Here is a 20,357-nt window from a genome sequence, read left to right on the forward strand (position 1 = left end):
TTGTAAGGGGTGTATTGAGAATATATAGAAATTCATATCTAGAATTTTATAACCTTGTCTTATAATATATAATGTCTTAAATTAAATTATGAAACTTTTAAGGAAAAATATCTAGAGTTGGGATTGTCTTCAAAGGAAACTTAGTCATTGGTGTAAAATTTGTGGTCGAGTTACGTTTTAAGTCCCTGTAGCTTGGTCATGTTTTACTAAGATCCCTTTAGTTACAATTTATGTCAAATTTTTCCCTATAATTTGTTAACGATTGTCATTTGACGACACATTCTTAATTCAACAAATTTATTTGACAAAAATAATAAGTAACACATGAATTGGGGCATTTTAGATTTTATGGTGGTTTAGTTTCATTGTCACTAATTAAATTTTCTTACTGGAGAGTGCCACTTGCTATCTTTGGTTACCAAGTTGCCGAAATTAAGTATGTGTCTTCAAGTTTCAAGTTTCAACTGATAGGAAATTACAGAAAAAATTGAAAAAATGAAAATTCTAAAGACTTTTAGTGAAACTAGACCCAAACTATGGAGACCACCAACGTAATTTTGACCAAATTTTTAAAGAAAGTAAATATTCTTAGAATATGCTTTTTGCCAAAAGAGAAATTTGTTATAGATGGCAAGAAGGCGCCTTTTCATTTTGATGCCCCCTCCAAAAATTCCAAATTCCAAGTATCAGAAATCCGAAATTTTGACGCGTAATCAAATTTGTCCCGCCAGTCTGGGAAGTGGCAAGAGGGAATGAATTTCGAAAAAAGGTCAAAGAGTTAAGAGCGTTTCGCATGCTCTTCAAGTGTTAAATTCTCAACTCACTCAGACACGCACTCACACTGAGTCACTGACTGTCTGAGACTGAGACTGAGAGGGAGAGAGAGAGAGAGTGAGAGAGTGAGTGTAAGAGATCTCTTGTTGTGAAAATGGCTGTCTCTTCGAGCTCTGCTTCGGAAAACAATGCCGCAGCTGAGAGAAAGGAGAGCAAGAGGAGGAGTAAGTGCCCTGGTGTTCGTGTCGTCGGAGGCCGAATCTACGATTCTGCGAACGGGAAAACCTGTCACCAGGTGACTTTTTTTATTGGGTTTCGGATAACCTTTCATGGGTATGTTTGGTTGATGAGAAAATCTCGGAAAGTAACGGATAATAAATCTTTCTTGGCCTTTTTGTTTTTTTTATTTTTCTTGTTTGGGTGACAAGATAACTGTCAGAAATTATGGGATGTAAAATATCTTGTTTTGGTCAATTTATTTAGTTATTAATTTGTGGGTTAAATGCCACAGTGCCGGCAAAAGACCATGGATTTTGTGGCTTCGTGCAAGAAACTAAAGGGGAAAAATCTTTGTCCCATTAACTATTGTCACAAATGCCTCTCAAACAGGTTAGAGTTGGTGAATGTTTTGTTTTCTCTGTTTGTTTTTCCAAATAAAGATTGTGGCATAACTTGATATTGGGTGTCATACTGAAAATTAGATATGGAGAGAAAGCAGAAGAGGTGGCACTTTTGGATGACTGGAATTGTCCCAAATGTAGAGACATTTGTAATTGTAGTGTCTGCAGGTAAGTGTTTTTCACATTAGTAACCAAGCATATATCTCTTTAATAGCTTGTATTGTAATTGTTTTGGCGATGCTTATTAGACAAATGTGTTTTTCCAGGAAGAATAAAGGTCAAGTACCCACTGGTCTTCTAGTATTCTCTGCCAAGAAATCTGGGTTTTGTTGTGTTTCTGAAATGTTGAGTGTGAAAGGGCCGGACAATTTAGGTCATGACAAGAATGTTGAAAGCACCGGTGATTCAAACAAGGTTTTCTACTGTTGCTTATAGTATTTTTTGGCTGCATTTTGATTTTAGTTTGTGTTATTTTTGTTGAGACAGTGCTGTTTAAATGAGTTTATGCTCTTGAGTTTTTGATAGGAACCAAGGAAACGAGGGAAGGAGAATTCTGTTGATGGAAATTTAAAATCAACACTGAACTCTGATGAGAATGAAATTAAGAAAACAAAGCGGGAAGGGTTGAAGGAAATTAGTAATGGTAGCAGAGATGATGATGCTCAGTCAGAGGACAGTAGTCTGCAAAAGCCCGAAGTCTATGGGGAAATAAAAGATACAGATGGTGGGAAAGTGCGAGGTGCAGGAGTTCCTAATGTGGTGAATAATAATGATGCCAAGGCCAAGAATGTCAAAGAGCACCGCCGCCGCAGAGTCAAGGATTTACCTATGAATATTGTGAACACAGAAGTTGATTATGACCTTCCTCTTCCTCAGGGCACCCCCTTAACAACTGTAATGGGCATTGAACTATCTCCTGAGGATGTTGGATATGCTCTGCAGTTTTTGGAATTTTGTGCAGCTTTTGGAGAGGTAATCCCTGACCTTTGTTCAATCAAATATTGGACTAAATTGTGGCTCTAAATCTTGTTGTGATTGTTTTGCTATATTCTTTTCTATAGTTGTATTGTAACTGTAGTGTTTTTATTCTTTGTGGGCAACTGTTTACCTAAGAATCCTAAGACGGTAAGGGATATATTTAGTTTTTTTTTTTTGGGGGGGGGGGGGGGGGGGTGTGTGTGTGTACAATTTTGTAACTGAATTTCAATAATTCAAGTTTAATTAGTGCTTTATGATTCCTTACACGTCTGTCATTTTAAGGCCTTGCCTACTGCTTCCACAATCTTAACTTTGTAAGTCGGAGATCCATTTCTTCAATATTTTATGTGAGATTCACATGTATAAATGCTTAAATCATTACTTGTGGTCTTGCCAAAAAAGGGGTCTTTGGAGAGGAGACCTACATATTGCTACTTCTAACTTCTTTTGCAAAAAGTGGCTGCATATTGTTACTTCTCAAGAACTTAATGCTCACTTTGTGCTTGACCATTGAATACTTTTATAATACTGGATACTGAACAATGTCTCATACATGTTTAAATGCTCACAGAATTCACATGTTTTCTATTACATGAAATGTTCTTACTAGTCCATATTTAATTTTGTTGTGCTAAAACATTTATGAATATACCATTAAACCTAGAGTCTCATTTTTGTTGTTCCTCTAGGTTCTTAATTTCAAAAAGGTGCAAGCTGAATCTGTACTTAGAGAATTAGTACGTCAGCGAAGTGGGCGAAATGGGCGCCCTGGGCAATACTCCTCAGTAATTAGATTTCACACCCAACTTGTGTCTCTAATACAGAAAGATATGGGACAAGAGTAAGAATTCTGCCTAGTAACTTGCATGTGTGTGTGTGTGTGTGCGCGTGTTTAATTAAATGTAGTGCTTTAGTAAGCTTGAATGGAGAATAAAATCCATGTAGTTTTATGAATCAAGGCTTTTCTGGTTGAGTTTATTAAACAAAATACTTGGGGAAATAGTTGACCATCAACATCATTTCCTGTTAGGTCTCCCTCTTCAGATGAAACAAGCAACAAAAATTCGTGGTTCCAAACTTTGGGGGAATGCATCTCTGAATCCCAACATCTATTGAAGGAACTGCCTTCAGATTGTTTCAGTAGAGGTGGTGATGGATATGATACGTTAAGCTTCTCTCAGAAACTTAGACTTTTAACTTTCCTTTGTGATGAGGCTCTTGGCACCACGTAAGTAGAAGAAATATAATATGTAAATTTAAGTTTCATAAATGTCCCATTTTCTGGTTTAAGAGAATGATGATAACTTTTAAATATTTTCTCCAGAACACTAAGAGACTGGATCGATGAACAAAATTCAAAATTTGTTGAAAGAGAAAAGGAAGCAAAAGAAAAGCTTGCTGCGGCAAAGCACAAGGTAATTTAGTAAATGAGGCAAGCATCTTTGGAGCCTATGTGTAGTTTTGTTTTAACCTAATCCTATGTACAGGAGAAATGTCTCAAACAAAAGTTGCAGAATGAGGTGGCTCAGGCTTTTATTGCAAAAAATGGTGCTCCTCGCTCAGTTTCAGAAAATGAATCTATTGTTGCACAAATAAAGAGTGATACAGCTCAAGCTCATGCAGAGATGCTTGAAGCAATGGGCACGGTACCTAAAAGTATGCTCCCCTTCTTAATATCTTCAGTTCATACAGGTTTTATTTTCTTTTCAGAATTGGTGTTAAAACTGTCTTTAAGAATACGTGGAGTGTTTTTTTTTCTAATTCACTTTGCTAATTATTAAATTTTCATATCTTTTACGGGTCCTTTTCATGCATGCTGTGTTAAAATTCTTTTGACATATTTTGTAGGGGGGCAAAAATCTGAAGCTGTTCGAACACAGCCTCATCTTTTGGATGTTGATGGTCAAGCATTTTGGAAATTGAATGGCAATAATAGTGATGATGTTTTGCTTCAAGGTTAGTTTTAACTGTGTCAAATATAATGTGTGGCTTTCCAGTCTATGACAACACACTTGACCATACTGGAAAGTCTGTTTCAATGCCTCATCTTTTGTACAGATATGGGAACCTGGGATGGAGTTGCATCTGAAGAAAAATGGTTCGTTTATGGTGCTGAAACGAAAGAAACACTTGACAAATACTTTTCTTCTGTAAGGTATGCACATTTAAAATTTTCAACGTCTTTAATGTATTTGCTTATGGTGCTGAAACGAGACAACTACTTTTTCAAGACATGCGATTAAATATTTTGAGAGCAAATTTGTTCTGTAAAAAACTGTTTGTCGATGCACTTAACTGTTTGCTTGGTTTGCAGGGCAAAAGCGTTTGGGAGTCAACATGTTCTTCAAACTCTTCCTAGTGAAAGTAATGAAGAAAACATTTAGTTCGGTGCTATGGTTAATATGACTTTTTTAGCCATTGGATTTGGGGTAATGTTGCATTTAACTCCTAAGTTGCATACCCTTTTCTATTTGTGTGTGCTTTTAGCCTTTATAGGCATTAGCATTACACATTCTTAGTGAAAACAGGCTTTTGCTTATACTTAAAATAAGTAGCATATGAAGTCTGACATGTATTCTTGTTTTTTGGGTGCAGACTAGAGACTAAAAGATACACAGCTGCTTCAGTACTTGTTTCAAATGTATTTTGTTTGAATTCCATTTTTTTAATGTTTTAGAATACACAGGGGTATACATGTAAAAGAAGTGTGTTTACATTAAAGTTGCTAGTATTTTGGCCGTCCAAGAACTTGAGACAAGGCCAGCTGCTACCTCAGAAGTGGCCCAAGTGGGGTTCGAAATTCTTGAATAGTTGGATTTTATTTTGAATGGGGAAAATGTAAACAACAATGGAATCAACTTTTGTAATGGTGAAAGTAATTTCCGATATCATTTTGAAAATTCAATGATGCATGTCATGTTTCCAGATCATATTTCAAAGGATTTATTTTTGTTGAACATGCAAAATTGTTGCATATTAAGATCCAAAATATTGCATATATTTATTTATGAAACAAGAAAAACTGAAAAGAAAATGGATAATATGAGGACACGTCATCTGAAATTTGGCGGTTGGGAGCAGCCAACTCCAAACTGCTGTGACTCTCTCAAAACACTCAACCATTGAGGAAGGAGAGAGAGCCAAAAATGGCAACCAAAGCACTATCAATTGCAACTGCAACCACAAGAGGAAGCATCCTCTCCCCCCACCATCATGATTTCAATCGCCAGCGCTGCTTTCTCTCTGTGCACCCGCGCTCAAGGCCCAGCACCACCACCAGCTTCCTCATCCATCTGGAGCCCATTGGGCCCAGACCCCACCACCACCACTCGAAGCTCGCACTGACCACCCCAAGAGCCGCTGACTCCACCCAGCCTTCCTCCTCCGTCCCATCCTCCGCCGGCAAAACTATCGTTACCGATGACCAGTTCTCCCTCGCCAAGGTACACACGTGCGTCACGCACGTGCCTTACATGGTCACAAATTAATATTACACCTTTCTAATTTTATAACTCATTTATCATGTAGTTGTTGTGTATAAATGTCTGCAGGTTTCATTTGGTGTTATTGGTCTGGGTGGTGGGATTTCACTCTTGTCGTAAGTTCTTTATCCTTTGCTACTTGGTAGCACATATATCAAGTATCTCATACTGTGTATCAAGCTTTCATATTTTGATTTTTTACATATATTCATTCATGGGTTTGTGAAACTGTGACCAACAGGTATGGTTTTGGGGCATATTTTAATATCCTACCTGGGTCTGAATGGTCAGCATTGATGCTAACATATGGGTTCCCTCTTGCAATCATTGGTATGGCTTTCAAGGTAAAACCAACATCTTGTCTAAACTACTCTGTACACAGTTGGAGCATTTCTTTTTTTTGCAAGGTTTTGTTGTGTCAGATAGTTTATGTTAGCTGTCTGATGTCAATTGTGTGATAATGATTAATGCAGATTACTAGCAGAAACTTAGTTCCAGTAGCATAGTTATTTAGCATTTCTTGTTGATTTGATTTCATGGACTTTCTCTCTGTCTCAATTAATGACGAGTGTCGAACAAAACAGACCTCGGTCCTTGTTCTGATATTTATTGATACTTTGGCTATTTATTTCTTGATACTTGGGCTTTATTTATTTCTTGATTTTAATGGGAATAAGAATGAAGTAGTTTGTCAACTTTGTCCATATATTTGTATTATAGTGTTTCGGTTTCTATATTTTGCAGTACGCGGAACTAAAGCCAGTGCCATGCTTGACTTATTTGGATGCTGAGCAATTAAGGGAAACATGTGCCACCCCGATTCTTAAACAGGTAGTTGCATTGAATTGGCTCATTCTTCACATTAGGTGTGGTAAATTTGGTACATAATCCTAAGAACGTAGGACTGTAAAGGACCAGTAATGTGGCATTGTCATTGTCCGGTCTCTTTTTATCGAGTTTGTATTCAGGAGTTATTGATTTAGCTTTCTCAATGATTGAAGTTAGGCATGTTTGTTTAGTGTCTTTCTTCTTGTACTTCCTTATAACAATATTGACGTAGGTGGGGTCATTAAAGTTCCATGTTTTGAGACTTTACTTAATCACCATAATGTCATTTTAAGGAATATACCCTCATGGTGACACTGGAAAAAGGATCCTTTGTAACAATGTTTGTTTGAGAATCAACATCACTCAAATAGAATGTTGTGGAAATATCACCAACCCCTTTGAACTTTGGGGTTACTTCTAATAACCTCTTGAATCTCTGATTTAATCAGTGTCCACCATGAACTATTGGATGGAAATAACATTTGATTGTCATGTGCTACCGCCCCAAAGTTCAGGGTGGATGATGATATCTCCCCTAATCATGGTGACCCCCCAGAATTTGTTGGGCAAGTTGAACTCAATGAACTCTTTGCTTGTGATAATACCTGTGTTATGTAGTCAATTGTACAGCTTGTCCTGCTTTCTTAATTCTAAATTTGTCATCTTCTGAGCTTTTGAGTTCATGCTCTAATATCAACATCACATGCATGTAATTCTGGGTTTTTTGTTTTTTGTTTTTGTTTTACCCAAATGATATGGTACATGGAATGAAATATCTACAATTAGGTCAGGAATGATGTTACGAGATATCGCTATGGGGATGAGCAGCATTTGGATGAGGCATTGAAACGGATTTTCCAGTATGGTCAGGTGTGTTGTCTGATTTGTGTGCATATATGGGATATGTGCTCATCTATTCAGTTGTTTATTCTGCATGGGTGAAAGAAATGTTTGATTTTTCATAGCCTATTTGGAAGCTACTTGTTATCCACTCGCTGTTTCTTGCAAAGGCACTACACTTATCATTGCAGTTAGATGCACGTAGTCTTACCTCAAGCACAGTACATGGTGCACCCTGTTGATAGGATATGCTTCAAACTCTGTTCTGTGCTTAACATCAGTTTTTTTTACCTGTTTTACTTTTCAGGGTGGGGGAATTGCTCGGAGGAGTGCACCTACTCTCCAAATGATTCGTGAAGAGGTATATGCTTCTCACTTGCACTTAGTTTCAAGCATGCTTTTGTTTACGTTCCATTAAATAGAACTTTTTTCTATGTAAGTACAATTATTCTCTTTCCTATCACATAGAAGAGCAGCGTGATAACCATGTAATTGCTCCATGATTTTGAAGTATCTTGCATTTTATTTTGCAAGATCCTTAAGGTTTTAATCCTTTATTTCTTGATAGATACCTTTCTTACTAAGTTAATAGTTCCTGAGACTTTTAGTTGATTTGTATCTATCATTCCCCAGTTGCTACAATCTCAACCTGCTACCATATTGTCTTAGGTCACAGAAGATGGTAGATACTCTCTAGTCCTGGTGTTTGAGGCAAAAGCTTTGCAGTTGTCAGATTTTGAACAAAGACAGGTAGAAACATTATGAGCCTACAGAATTCAGCTTCAATTGTTAATAGTTACATTTATCCATATCGAAATTTAGTCATGAAGAAATTGAAGACCACGTTTTAAAGTTCTCTTGGGTTTTCACGGGATAATATATGATTTGGCCTTCATGCATCTTGAAGATTTAGTGATCCTTAATTTTGAGAATAGCAAAAAATACTGCATACTGATCTTTCAAGCTCTAATACTTTTCTAGGCTAAGTTTACTTCATTCTTCGGACCAGGAATTACAGCTGAAGTCGGTGAGTTTTATGCTCTATTTTCATGTTATAAATTAAATTTTCTTTATGTACCAAATTTTTTGAAATAATTCTTGTTAAGTTTCTGGTGCAGGGAAGGGAGAGGAGAATCTATATGAAGTCAGACTTATTTCCAACTCCAATGTTAACCCCGCTGCATCACCGTTGTAAAGCGCCTGTAGTTTAATGAAATACTGCCAGTGGTTTGGTTTCCTTACAAAGATTTTCATCACTTGTAAAACTTTTGTTTAGATTCAGTTGGCAAAACCTTACTGTAATTTGTATCATTCGTAGAATTTTGAAGAAAGAATCAGAAAGATAACCAAAACTTCATTATCACTCATTCAACTGGTCTAGTGATATTTTTCACTACTTGGTTAAAGACGTCCCAAGTTCCACTCCTTTGCCTATGTTTAATATCCCAAGGCATATTTTCACTCCAGCATTTTCATACTTTCGTAATTTTTCTTATTTACAAACCCGGTGCTATAATGGTTAAATCTGAAGCAAGCTCCATCTATGTTAGAATTTCTTAGTGAGATTTTCATATTTTCATTATCCTACTAAATAAATGAAATGGCCAGAAAATATCCCACCCGTCTGATATGTTCTTTTTTTGGGAGAGCGAGAAATAGAGTACCACTTTTTAGGCTCAAAAAAAAAGCATGCACGTGAAGCTCAAGCTGTAAGCCAACTTCGACCATAACAAGAACAAAACATAAACATGACTTGAGGCAATGCCATATTGCCATGCCAACACTACAACAAAAGAAGATGGATAAAACAACCACCAAAGGCCCCATCATACATGATTGTTCTCTTTTCCTAATCAGAGACGCACTCAGTGACCCTGCAACCACTTCTGAAGATGAAAGAGAATCTCTATTCTTTACCAAATTAATTAATTTTCAGCACCCTTTGAGATGAGAAAGAAAGATATTCTGCTTTCTTGGTTTGTGTTTCTCTCTGTACCTTTTTCTCATCCATGAAAAGCACCCACCTTGCCTGCGTTTTTGCTGATCATCTTTTTTCCTTCTCTCTTCCTTTTCTCTTTCTGTTTCTTCTTTCTCTCCTGTATCTTTCACCTCTACCTGCATTTAATGTACACTCACACATCAAATCTCATATCTGATTGCAACTTATAGATATATTTGACTAGGAAATATAAGCTAACATGAGCCTTCTGGTATATGGGGTTTGTGCTTCTGTTCAAGCTTAATGGCCCAGTAAGCTACATGAGGTTTGTGGGTTGATGAGTTGATCCAAGCTCTTAGATGGACCACCATCAATTTCAATAAAGTGTACATTAGTTGAATAGCAAGCTAGACTACTGTCACTTTCTACAACCATCAGCCATCAGTCACAAGGTCTCAAAACATCATAAAATGACAATCTCCTCACAAGGTCTCAAAGATGGTCATGTGTTACAAAGTTCAAAGTTGCAACAAATTTGTACTGAACAGGGAAATCATCAAAGCAACCAACCCTGAAACACATGACCATCTTTTCCAAAAAGCAAAGGAAATAAAGCAGTGATGGGGCATTTTCATTGAGAACCCCAAAAGATTAAAAGGGAATAAAAGTGAAGAATCCTTAATTATTAACACTTGCACTGAAGAATCTTCAGTGGTTTCACATAAAACAAAAAGAAAAGGGCAAAAAAAAGAAACACATAGTTCATACATGATACAAGGAAAAAAGGGTAAAGTATATTGATAGTGGGCATGGAAATTGTTTTGCAACTTTTTACAAAATTGTGAAAAGGAGTCATCTGGGGTTTTAGCCTCTGATAGAGAACACTTTCATTGCAGGAAAAATTTTATTCCCAGTCACAGACTGTGTGTGCTGGAAAGCAGGGCCACTTTGGGGGAAAACATCGAGGAAACAGAAGTAGATGGGCATGTGCCATGAAAACAAGAGGGGGACCAATTCAATCTACAAGTCCCCCACCGTGAAAGGTATAGTCTAATTTTATGACACCAACCACAAGAATAATGCACTTGATTTAACTGTCCCATGTTCAGAAACACATCATTAATTAGAAAAATCCTTATTATCACTCAAACTAGAGCTATGTTAATGCACATAGCTAACTTTTATCACTCCAAACTCGTATTAACATGAAATACAATTAAACACACACACAAATTTCATGAAAGACCTGCAACAACATGGCTAACCTTTAGCAAGTTATTTTAAATATCTGCAAGAGCATACCTCTTCTTCAGATTTTGATTTTGCATTTGAATTAGGTGAATCTCCTCCTCGACCACGATTCAATGATCTCTCTACGATGGGAGGGGTTGAAGCAGAGCTAGGACTACTTAAACTCATATCAGGAGGGGTGCTTTGAGTCCCCACATCTCTAGTCATGCCCTCATTTTTCTTTTCTGCATTGAGAAACAGATGGTGATTGTAACTCTTAGCCAATACAAACAACCATATGTATGTAATTGAAAAAACAATAAATATGAGGCAAGTCTTCCAAGTTCAAGATAAAGGGTTGGAACCTGGAATTGGAAATTGACGAACTAAATCTTCTTGGGCAGAATTCGAAGGCTTGGTATGGATTTTTCTTGAGTGGGAAGAGTAAACAAGAGGTGCAGACATTGTAATTCTATTGGTTATATTGCGAAACGATCTTCCACTGAGTGTTTTTGCAGATAAACACTCCATTGGGACCTGCCCTGAATAAGGGTTGCATATATATTTCTCTGCTTCATTCCACTTAGAATTCAAAGCAAACCCCTCTGGTGATAAGGACTCCCAACAATTGTAGGCTGACCTTGCCTGCAATGCTGCAAGAAAAACACCACCCTCTATATTATAAATTTGAACTAATTAACAACAACACTCTTTCATGATCATGATGGTATTGTACTGTATGCCAAGCATTTTATCAAGTATATTTCTTGCTAATTATAATGATCATCAAAATCTTACCTTTGAGGGCAGTGGTGAACGAGTACGTTGCTGGGTCGATTTCATCTGCACAAAATGTGAAAATACTTCTGAGAAATAGTGAATTATGAAGTGGGTTTTGAATGAAACAGAGAAAAGGGTACCTACTACCTCTTAAGGCATGGCCGGGGGAAGAAGCAGTGCTAGAGATGGTTATGTTTGATCTGAAAGACCTTGTGTCCTCTCTAAAGCTTCTGATATATGATGCTGAAAACCTTCTTGAACTTGTGTTCTCACGGCTGATTCTAGCCTTCACAGCCCACTCTCTCAAATTGAACTCTGGTTCGTCTCGCTGCTGAGAACTATATGGGGATTGATCTTCCATGGTGGAGATCATGGAATGAGCATGAGCATGAGCTATAGCTAGTAGCTATTATAGTTGGGGACTGAATGAGGCTGCTCTGCTAGCTTATAAAGCCTTTCCTTCTTTTGCTTCTCAATTTGGAACTGTTTCTTTGGTGTTTAAGTTTTATAATTAGTAACTGGAGGACATGTAAGAGCAACTATGAAATCTGAAAAACTGTCCTTATGTTTCTGGGAAGATATAGTTAAAAATGGGTTGCTATTTTTGCATCAATTAAACATGGCAGTACATGAAATATGCATACACTGCTTTGGCTTTCGATGCCAATTACGCGCGCACACTGACACGCACCACACATAAAAGGGATACATTCGTTTTCTCCATCCAAAAAACAAAAGCTATAGTACAAAATTTTAAGATTTGAGGTATGATTTCTAAATACTGTAAATCAAGGGATATCTTTTCCAATTTTTTTCTTGGGTTTTTTTGGTACAAAAGGAAACTATAACTTTAGTCCGGAGTAAATGCTCTTAACTGCTGAAGTTATAGGACCAACATTTTTCTTGGGTTTTTACCAAATACTTGGTTGAAAGAACTTAAGTTTTTTGGGAGTAATCCGAGTGGTGAAAAAGAATGAAGAAATAAATCAAGATATATTAAGCGGTTTAATGTCTTCTAATATAACAAAAACAAAAAGAGAGTGACTATAATGCAGACGTACATCCCCTTCTTATACGGACAGATTGGACGACCTCAACAAACTATACCATATAAATGAGTGAATTTTTTGATCCAATGGTGAAAAACGCGTGTACACTATAGTGTAGCAAGTTCCAAACAAAAAGTTGAAATTTTTTCACTTTTCAGGGTAAGATTTGAGAGGTGTCTGCACAACTGACATTATAATTGGTCTCTGAAGAATCTTCAAATTGATTATATTGTGGGTCACAATGTTGTTGTAGTGTTGCTCATGAAAGGACTAACATTGGACTACCAATAGTACGATGTATTGAAATCTGTTATCCAATAGTCCAACAAAACTTAACATTTGATTGTGAATGCCTTAGTGATTTATGCATGCACCAACCTTTCCCGGGTGGGAAACTGTTTGAATGAAGTCGGAAGAGATAAGATTTGATCCATTTGTGAAAATGTATTCCAATTAACAGAGGAGCAGTGTCCAGTCTCCAGAATCTTTTATAATCAAGTGAGCCCTGGGTAACATGGCTTCATGGAACTATGGAAGTAACTCCAAGTGAGGCACTTGCCTCCATTAAATCATTAATGAAACCTTGTCCCTTTGTGACAAAAATTGAAGGTTTTGTTTTTTTGTTTGGCCAAAAAAATTGAAGGTTAACTAGTTAAGAATCACAAGTATATCCAGCCAAAAAAAAAAATACTCTCTCTAAAGTATATGATCTAATCAATTAATCAAATTTGGAGATGAGGGCTTAGACAGATTCAAGAAACTTCGTAATTATGAAATTGTCTATTTTGTTATTGTATTTATCTACGAAGGGAGATTTAAATTTGAATGTCTCTAATATTATGAAGAGAAAAATCACTCGACATATAATTAGTTTTTTAATAATATAAATCTTATAAGTTTAACCTTAAATCTTAAAACAACATTGTTTTGACCATAAACATTGTTGAGATCTTGTTCCATCTAGAAAACCACAAAGATTCGAATTGTTTTTTGTTTTTTGTTTTTATTTCAAAAATTCAAACCATTTTTACTCTCCTCTGACCTCACCAATCATCATCTATGAGTGCATAAAATTGGGGTACTAGGAAAAAGAAACACCCAATGTTTACACATTATGTTCACTTTTTGAGGTTGTGGTTCAAACAAGTAACAAGTTGATGAGCAGAAAGATAGCAATGCCAATGTTGGGTTGCTTTCGGTCTGGGCTGGAAAGCCTGGAATGCTGGATGGAGAAGAAAAGAGTGGATAGCAAGAAATGGGGGAGGGAGGTGAGAATGAATGTCTGAGTGTGTGGTTGTGCATGTCACGAGGTTGTCAACATCCACTTCAAAATGATTTAAGGGTGGCGGTCCTCAAATTATGGGATCAGGGGGTCCCACCACTGGGCATCTCAGGCATCATCACGGTCGTCAGTTTTGTCTGATGTGTATGCAAGGTAGGTTTCAGTAAAGGGACACCCTTCTGTGGCTTTTCAGTGGCTCCCCATCCACTTCATTTAATCTCTAAAGTAAATTTCATTTCAAGGAGATATTATTGTCCTTTTTTAGCCAAGACATTAAGATTATGTTAGACAAAGGATGGATTCCCTTTACATATTTGTTGCATTAATCATCACTAATTATGACTCTTCCTGTAACACCCATATTTTAAATAATAATTTTCTTATTTGATTTTATTGTATGCTTCATTTTTTTTAACGGATATTTATTGACTAATTGTATTACATTAGTATTTAGGTTAAGAGGATTTTAAACTAAGAAATTGGGCTTTATAGAGATCTAGCTCTTAAAATAAAAGAAAATGATCACTGATGGTTGCAGTTTTTTGAAAGCAAAAATGTAAGAAAAAAAAATTACATAAAAGAAGTTGAGTAAAACATAAGATACAAAATAATTGAGTTGAAATAAACCCACTATTAGCAAAAAAAAAAAAAAAAAGCAATATTAATCACTCTTTTTTTTAGCCATGGCAATATTAATCACTAAACACAAGAAAAATAAACTCGTATTTACGCATAACCATAAAAATCAAATATCTAAATGATATTGTGAAGTTTGAGTTTAATTGCATTTCTGAAATGTTTATGAGAAGAATAGATTTAGAAGAGAAACAAAAATGTTCATAGAAGGACACATAAGCTCAACAAATTAATTTTTTGGAAGAATAGAATGGTATATGTTAGTATAACAGTATAACTTATATTGATTTTTTTTTTTTCCTGAAAACTATGCAGAGAACATGGCCCGCCCCTGACGAATAGCCAATACATTCGCACAAGACAAAGTTGTAGCTCGTGGAGTCAGGTTGAGTTGCTGAAAGAATCAACCTTTAGAATTTGGAAAGCAATGGCATCACCCAACTGGTCCCGATTCCATATTACCTAAAATGGGGGAAAAAGATTATATAAGATGGAATGATCTCACAGTATGATGCAAACCAGCCAGTGGCGGGAAACATTATTTGATTCCATATTATGGGTTACCATGGACAGCAAGTCTTCTTTAAATCCAAACACAAGTATTTGAGTCATGGTGTGAGAAGAAAAGGATTCACGATCTTAGACTTAAACTTCTTAACATTTAGACATTGTCTACAACAGCATGCCAAAATTTCCAAAAAATAAAGGCAATCTATATGATCTCTACACTACCAGGTAGCAAATGATTATAAATTAAAATTAAATTCCACTGCCCATAGCCTAAATTAATGACCATGCATACCTTCAAGAGCTCAGCATTCTCAAAGTCTTGGCAACTTCTAGATTAATGAGGAAACTGCAGCTCCCGAGTTCAGTAACACAATGACAGTATGGGACCATGGTAATCAAAGAATACAAGAAGGGCACCTAAGAAATTAATATATGAGTTAGACTCCATACTAAAATATATATGACAGCTTATAGTTCCAACACTCACTGTTCAAGTAGAGCATTACTCCAGGACCTCAATCAAACTGGCAGAGCTCACTTAATATGGCCTGGAATATAGAAGTCCTACAAAAAACAAGCTTTAGACCACAGCCACAGAAAAAATATACTAGAGGGCACAAATTTGAGACAAGCTGCTCACCAATACAAAAAGCGGTTATAGCGATGCAACTTCAAGAAATTGCATATGTGTATAAGCTTCCTGCTTAAGAGGGATAAACAATAATAGAAAATAAAAGAAAAGAAGATGAGAGAGAAGAGATACCAAAAATTTATACTCCAAGTGATACTTACATAATGAAAACAATTATGATATCCAATTAAGCAATGAGCAATGAAAAGAACCACTTGTTACCTTGTCCAAGAATCAAAATAGCATTTGCAGCCAAAGGAATAAGATCTTGAATCTTTTCGCTAGCAAACATTGTGAGAACAACTAGCACAGAAAACAGAAATAAGTGCATAATACTGGAATCTAAATTGGAAATTAAAACCAGGAAGGGGCATATGACCCCAACTAAATTTAAATTTAAGGAAGAAAAAAAGAAGAAGCAAATGACCCTATTTATTAGGGAATCATTGGGTTCAAATGCTTGATGAACAAGTTTGCACCACCATAGAACCCCACTGATGAGGATAAAATTGCACAAACACTCAATCCCATAGTATTATTGAGAAAATGTGTAGGTTTCTCTGAAGTGTTAGAAGAAAGATATGGCATTTAAATTTAACTAGAAAATTACGGGACCATTAAAACCTGAGATATGCATCAGCTTTTCCTCACTCTCGTTTCTATCATTTTCTCCAACCGCAGTATCCATGTCGGATGGCACCATCACATGCACAGAATTGGATCCATCTGATACCCAAACTGATTGAGTTCCTGCAAAATGATAGCAAGTTTTTTTAAGTTGCAGAGAGCAGTGATATAGTGAGAAGTAACCTCATGGTTGAAGCTAAGGTCAAGAGGCATGTATCTACAATTTAGATAAGCTACCATAAAATTAGGTGTTTCACCCATCCAGTTCTATTAATCCCTGATTACATGTCATACCTCAATCAGAAACCCAAAAGACCTTGGTGTTCCAACATGTAAGTCTCTACAAAATAATTAAAATTAATGGGATAAGAGAAGCATACTTGTAGCTATATCAGGAAGAGCAGCCAGCTTTTGCACTTTCATAATGTGAGGGAACTGCTGCATGTAAGAAGTTATATCTGATCCAATTACAGGGCTGGATAGGTGCAAAAGGTGTAACCCTCCAGCTGAGTCCAAGATTAAAAATTTGTTGGGGGACAGTGCCTCAATGGAAATTGTCTTCACTGTTATCATCCTTTTTGACGTTGAGGCTTCAAGCTCCTTGCTCTTGAATTCCACAAAGCACACTCCCTCTTCATAAGAGTCTTGTTTCAATTTAACGGACCTCTGCTTGACTGCAAGGTTGAAACACACCGTTAGTGGCACTAGCCAATCAACCAATTGCAATACAAGTTCATGACTCTAAAACCAAGATTTAATGGAAGCAACTCCCATCTAAAATAGGCATATGTAATTATATGGTGACCATATCACCATGCTACATAACTCTCTATCTCTGCAACACATGTAGAGAATTTTTTAGGGGGAAAGGTCAGCAATCTGTCTGTGAGCTAGAGATTTCGATTGGATGATAAGAAATACAACAGTCCCTAACTAAAATTAGTTTTCTAATCAGTGATTTACCATCTAGAGGCATCCTTATGATTTTAACCAAAGGACAGCACCTTGCTTAAATGAGTAGCACCCATGTCCTGGTCAAAAGGAAATACCTAAAAAACAATGTGTCAGTGCAAATTACAGATAAATATATAAATCTGTTACATGTAGTGTGTGTGTAAGAAACAGGCCCAACTAGTCAGGTAACTAATATTGCACCATATGATGCGATCAATAAGGTACAAGAATGGATATGGTGATCCACAAGCATATTATATCAGTTAAAGACATAAGTAGTGATTGTGGCACTTTAATAGTAGCAAGAACACCCCAAAATCAATAAATTGACATTTTATTAGAGAATCTCTGTACAAATCTTAAGTTAACATATTAGTCTAACCAACAGAAGTTTGACAAGGTAGTGTCAGACTATTTCACTAGACCAATCATGGTCATGATCTATGAGATTGTTTGAATGATATATAAATTAAGAATTACATTATTCACTCAGTCAATCAAAATGATGACAGCACTCAAAACACAACAAGCTTTGCATATCCATTAGCACCTATTTTGCAAAGTTTAACCAGTAATGCCCCTTAAATTTAAAATTCTAGCACCCCAAACAGTTAGAATTAGCTGCTGCTCATATATTCCTGGCACACGAATATGGATAGCAGCAACCTTCCAGCCATCAAATTTTAGCCTTTTCCATCATATGCAAACAATAAATCTTATATCAACTCCTTGAACCTTCCAAACCAATCCTACCCTGAGTGGTTATCATAACAGCATGGGATTTGGCTTAAGTTCTCTATTACTTAGTAGATTCGTGTACAATATAGAACTTTCACTTTGCAAAAGGTTTTCTTCATAAAGTTTCAGACTTCCAGTATCCAACTCTATCAAGTACTACCTCAACAACATGTGATGAATTTAATTTATCACCTAATGTAAAGAACGTCTGCATCGCAATTTTTTGGCATGAAAAAAGCGTTAACAAAATCGAAAGAAAAGCTCCTAACTTGCATACTTACCAGAAACATAATTCCTATCATTCTTCCCGCACAAGTAACCATTGCAAGTTATCTCCGAAGTTGCTTCAATGCCATCGGATTTTCCACCTCCATGCTTATTTCCATGATCCCCTAAATCACTTTTCATATCATCACCAATCACCCCATTAGGCACGCACAAAGTTCGTCCCTCAGGTTTCAAACTCGAATTCAAAGGTTTAGACTTTCGAACCCGCCCTTTCACAAGCTGCCTCAAATTGAAAATCCTAACTCCATTATCCTCTCCCAAGATCAAGAACCCGAACGAAATGCTAAGCGACCAAACAGGCTTGCAACACTCAACCACAGCACACCTCATCAATTTCACACCCACCCCATCATCGTTATCGCCATCATCGACAGCTTTCACCGCGAAAACCCATACCTTGGAGCTCGAAACCGAGTACATGGCGAAGAAATTGACCGACCCAGCAAGCTTAACCGAAACGCCATGATTAACGTCAACCAAAACCCCCAATTTCTGATCAAATTGAAGGCCTTTCTGGGTGCAAACAACTTGGGCTCTCACAAATTGCTTCTGTTTCTGCAAAATATAGAACCTGAGCAGGACCTGGGACCCGCCCCTATAAGGACCCGAGACAATGAAGCAGACGCGGGTATTGGGGTTAGGGTTAGGGTTTTGGAGGAGGAGGAATGTGGATGAAGAAGAGGGAGGGGTGATTAGGGTTTGAGGAGGAGGGAGAGAGGAGACAGATAGAGGGGAGACAGAGGGGTAGAGAGAGAAGGAGGAGTCAGAGTGCATGAGGGCTAGAGAGAGAGAATGGGGTTCAAAGAGGAGAGAGGTTATGTGAGGGGAAGAGAAGGAGGAGGGGTTGGGGAGGTTGAGCTTTGAAGCTTGGACAACAACCATTAGAAACAAGAGTGAAGATGACCCAACAACAGGGCCAACACAACTACAACAACAACAACTGCCTGAGATTTGATTTGGTTTGATTTCCAACGTTGTTGGTTAGTTCTGTTGTACTGGTGTTAGAAGTGGGAGGGCGTTAGTGTAGGAGAAACAAGAGCAGCATTGTTTTCTTGTTTGGGTTTAAGTTTGGATTTGGGTTGGGGTGAACTGGTGAAGACTTTACAGATCCAATAATGATTATTTAATGTTTTAAAGATGGTCTAAAGTTGGTCTAATCCTAATCCTGGATTATTAAACATCTTTTTGTGTTCATGTTGTAAGCCACGTGCTAATACAGATGTTTAGGAATATTTATCTTTTTTTTATTTTGGGAAAAATAATCTTTCAACTTAACCTCTAGGATGACTATTCTTAAAATGTAACAATAAAGTAACATTTAGGTCACTTTGCTTATTTAGTTTAGTTTAAGTTTGATTTTTATTTTTATTTTTATAGTTTTGTTCGTTTTGAATTTTCTTCTCTCAAATTCTCTTAGTTTTTTAGGTATATAAAACTTTTCTTTGTCTAAAGTGTAGTGAAAATATGTATGCAATCGTAGTTTCAGTTTTATGACGTTATTTCATAGTTTCAGTTCACAGTTTTAGTTTGCAATTCTAGTTGGCACTTATTGAAGCTGTTTTGGGTATGTTGGACTTGTGTTAGTTTCAATTTTTAATTTTGAATGAGTTGACCTTGTGTTAGTTTCAATTTTTATTATGGGTGGGTTGGGCTTGTGTTAGAGTTAGCCTTCTAAAATGTTACCTACAAGTTAAATTTATGTGTTATAGTGGTTTAGATTAAGTTTTTAATTTGTCACTACCTTGAAATTAACGAACTCTTTGGTAAGGACATCTAACTTGCACCCCTTCTCTTCTTCCTCCATTCTTTCTTTCTCATCTTTTGTACTTCATTGCTTAGACTATTAGTTGTAGACAAATAATTGTTTTAGAGTAATGCTATTTGTACACACTTATTTGAACTCATTAGCTGACCACCTTATGTGACAGCTTATGTGGTCATGCCATATAAATTAATAAGATGAATTGATATGAATTTTAAGTTATTTGCATATCAACTCATAGTATTACATAAATTTTAATTACATGTTATCACCGCATCAGTTGCCACATAAAGTAGTAAGCTGATGTGGTCAAATAATTGTGTACAAATAGCATTATTCATTGTTTTATATTTTAACACTGATCAAACATAATCTCCATAATTACATCAAGAAATATTAACCATCATCG

The 20,357-nt window shown here is 36.5% G+C and overlaps 4 protein-coding genes across 6 annotated transcripts; 2 read left to right on the top strand and 2 right to left on the bottom strand.

The window, feature by feature from the left end:
- The first annotated feature begins 673 nt into the window (after window positions 1-673).
- Window positions 674-5,306, top strand: LOC147288330 (Zinc-finger domain of monoamine-oxidase A repressor R1 protein). 2 transcript variants are annotated; one of them, XM_086241600.1, is made up of 13 exons: window positions 674-1,069; window positions 1,286-1,383; window positions 1,476-1,562; window positions 1,661-1,808; window positions 1,920-2,366; window positions 3,062-3,213; window positions 3,403-3,600; window positions 3,697-3,787; window positions 3,860-4,028; window positions 4,221-4,328; window positions 4,431-4,527; window positions 4,687-4,801; window positions 4,968-5,306. In XM_086241600.1, the coding sequence occupies exons 1-12, from the start codon at window positions 929-931 to the stop codon at window positions 4,754-4,756; spliced, it is 1,806 nt and encodes a 601-aa protein (XP_086097726.1). In that variant the 5' UTR covers window positions 674-928; the 3' UTR covers window positions 4,757-4,801; window positions 4,968-5,306. The 2 variants fall into 2 exon arrangements, with proteins under 2 accessions (XP_086097726.1, XP_086097728.1); XM_086241602.1 differs by having other exon boundaries at window positions 993-1,107.
- Window positions 5,307-5,518: 212 nt separating this feature from the next.
- LOC147288331 (uncharacterized) lies at window positions 5,519-8,889 on the top strand. 2 transcript variants are annotated; one of them, XM_086241604.1, is made up of 9 exons: window positions 5,519-5,815; window positions 5,924-5,970; window positions 6,096-6,198; window positions 6,599-6,685; window positions 7,469-7,552; window positions 7,830-7,883; window positions 8,192-8,272; window positions 8,504-8,549; window positions 8,629-8,889. In XM_086241604.1, the coding sequence occupies exons 1-9, from the start codon at window positions 5,519-5,521 to the stop codon at window positions 8,715-8,717; spliced, it is 888 nt and encodes a 295-aa protein (XP_086097730.1). In that variant the 3' UTR covers window positions 8,718-8,889. The 2 variants fall into 2 exon arrangements, with proteins under 2 accessions (XP_086097730.1, XP_086097731.1); XM_086241605.1 differs by having other exon boundaries at window positions 8,641-8,889.
- A 329-nt stretch (window positions 8,890-9,218) lies between these two features.
- LOC147288332 (mental retardation GTPase activating protein) lies at window positions 9,219-12,149 on the bottom strand. Its single transcript, XM_086241603.1, has 5 exons — window positions 11,619-12,149; window positions 11,490-11,534; window positions 11,057-11,344; window positions 10,764-10,936; window positions 9,219-9,637 (listed from the first exon to the last, which is right to left on the bottom strand). The coding sequence occupies exons 1-5, from the start codon at window positions 11,842-11,844 to the stop codon at window positions 9,455-9,457; spliced, it is 915 nt and encodes a 304-aa protein (XP_086097729.1). The 5' UTR covers window positions 11,845-12,149; the 3' UTR covers window positions 9,219-9,454.
- A 2,403-nt stretch (window positions 12,150-14,552) lies between these two features.
- LOC147288333 (uncharacterized) lies at window positions 14,553-19,275 on the bottom strand. The gene is made up of 8 exons (XM_086241194.1): window positions 18,180-19,275; window positions 16,587-16,880; window positions 16,204-16,329; window positions 15,802-15,882; window positions 15,589-15,648; window positions 15,436-15,512; window positions 15,241-15,365; window positions 14,553-14,900 (listed from the first exon to the last, which is right to left on the bottom strand). The coding sequence occupies exons 1-5, from the start codon at window positions 19,066-19,068 to the stop codon at window positions 15,620-15,622; spliced, it is 1,419 nt and encodes a 472-aa protein (XP_086097320.1). The 5' UTR covers window positions 19,069-19,275; the 3' UTR covers window positions 14,553-14,900; window positions 15,241-15,365; window positions 15,436-15,512; window positions 15,589-15,619.
- Between the last annotated feature and the right edge of the window lie 1,082 nt (window positions 19,276-20,357).

Source organism: Dryas octopetala, chromosome 4, assembly GCF_963921425.1.
Source record: "Dryas octopetala chromosome 4, drDryOcto1.1, whole genome shotgun sequence".
Taxonomy (NCBI): Eukaryota; Viridiplantae; Streptophyta; class Magnoliopsida; order Rosales; family Rosaceae; genus Dryas; species Dryas octopetala.

Excerpts from the sequence above, each read along its gene's own strand:
- LOC147288333 (XM_086241194.1), bottom strand. The coding sequence starts at position 19,068 with ATGGTTGTTGTCCAAGCTTCAAAGCTCAACCTCCCCAACCCCTCCTCC. Across the intron at positions 16,330-16,586 it reads TCTTCCTGATATAGCTACAA|GAACTCAATCAGTTTGGGTA; the intron begins GTATGCTTCTCT and ends ATCATTTTGCAG. Across the intron at positions 15,883-16,203 it reads AAAGCTGATGCATATCTCAG|TTGTTCTCACAATGTTTGCT; the intron begins GTTTTAATGGTC and ends TTTCTGTGCTAG.
- LOC147288330 (XM_086241600.1), top strand. The coding sequence starts at position 929 with ATGGCTGTCTCTTCGAGCTCTGCTTCGGAAAACAATGCCGCAGCTGAG. Across the intron at positions 1,070-1,285 it reads ACGGGAAAACCTGTCACCAG|TGCCGGCAAAAGACCATGGA; the intron begins GTGACTTTTTTT and ends TAAATGCCACAG. Across the intron at positions 3,214-3,402 it reads CAGAAAGATATGGGACAAGA|GTCTCCCTCTTCAGATGAAA; the intron begins GTAAGAATTCTG and ends ATTTCCTGTTAG.
- LOC147288331 (XM_086241604.1), top strand. The coding sequence starts at position 5,519 with ATGGCAACCAAAGCACTATCAATTGCAACTGCAACCACAAGAGGAAGC. Across the intron at positions 8,273-8,503 it reads CAGATTTTGAACAAAGACAG|GCTAAGTTTACTTCATTCTT; the intron begins GTAGAAACATTA and ends ATACTTTTCTAG. Across the intron at positions 8,550-8,628 it reads AGGAATTACAGCTGAAGTCG|TTTCTGGTGCAGGGAAGGGA; the intron begins GTGAGTTTTATG and ends ATTCTTGTTAAG.
- LOC147288332 (XM_086241603.1), bottom strand. The coding sequence starts at position 11,844 with ATGATCTCCACCATGGAAGATCAATCCCCATATAGTTCTCAGCAGCGA. Across the intron at positions 11,345-11,489 it reads GTTCACCACTGCCCTCAAAG|CATTGCAGGCAAGGTCAGCC; the intron begins GTAAGATTTTGA and ends TTTTTCTTGCAG. Across the intron at positions 9,638-10,763 it reads AATCAAAATCTGAAGAAGAG|GTAGAGGTGAAAGATACAGG; the intron begins GTATGCTCTTGC and ends CATTAAATGCAG.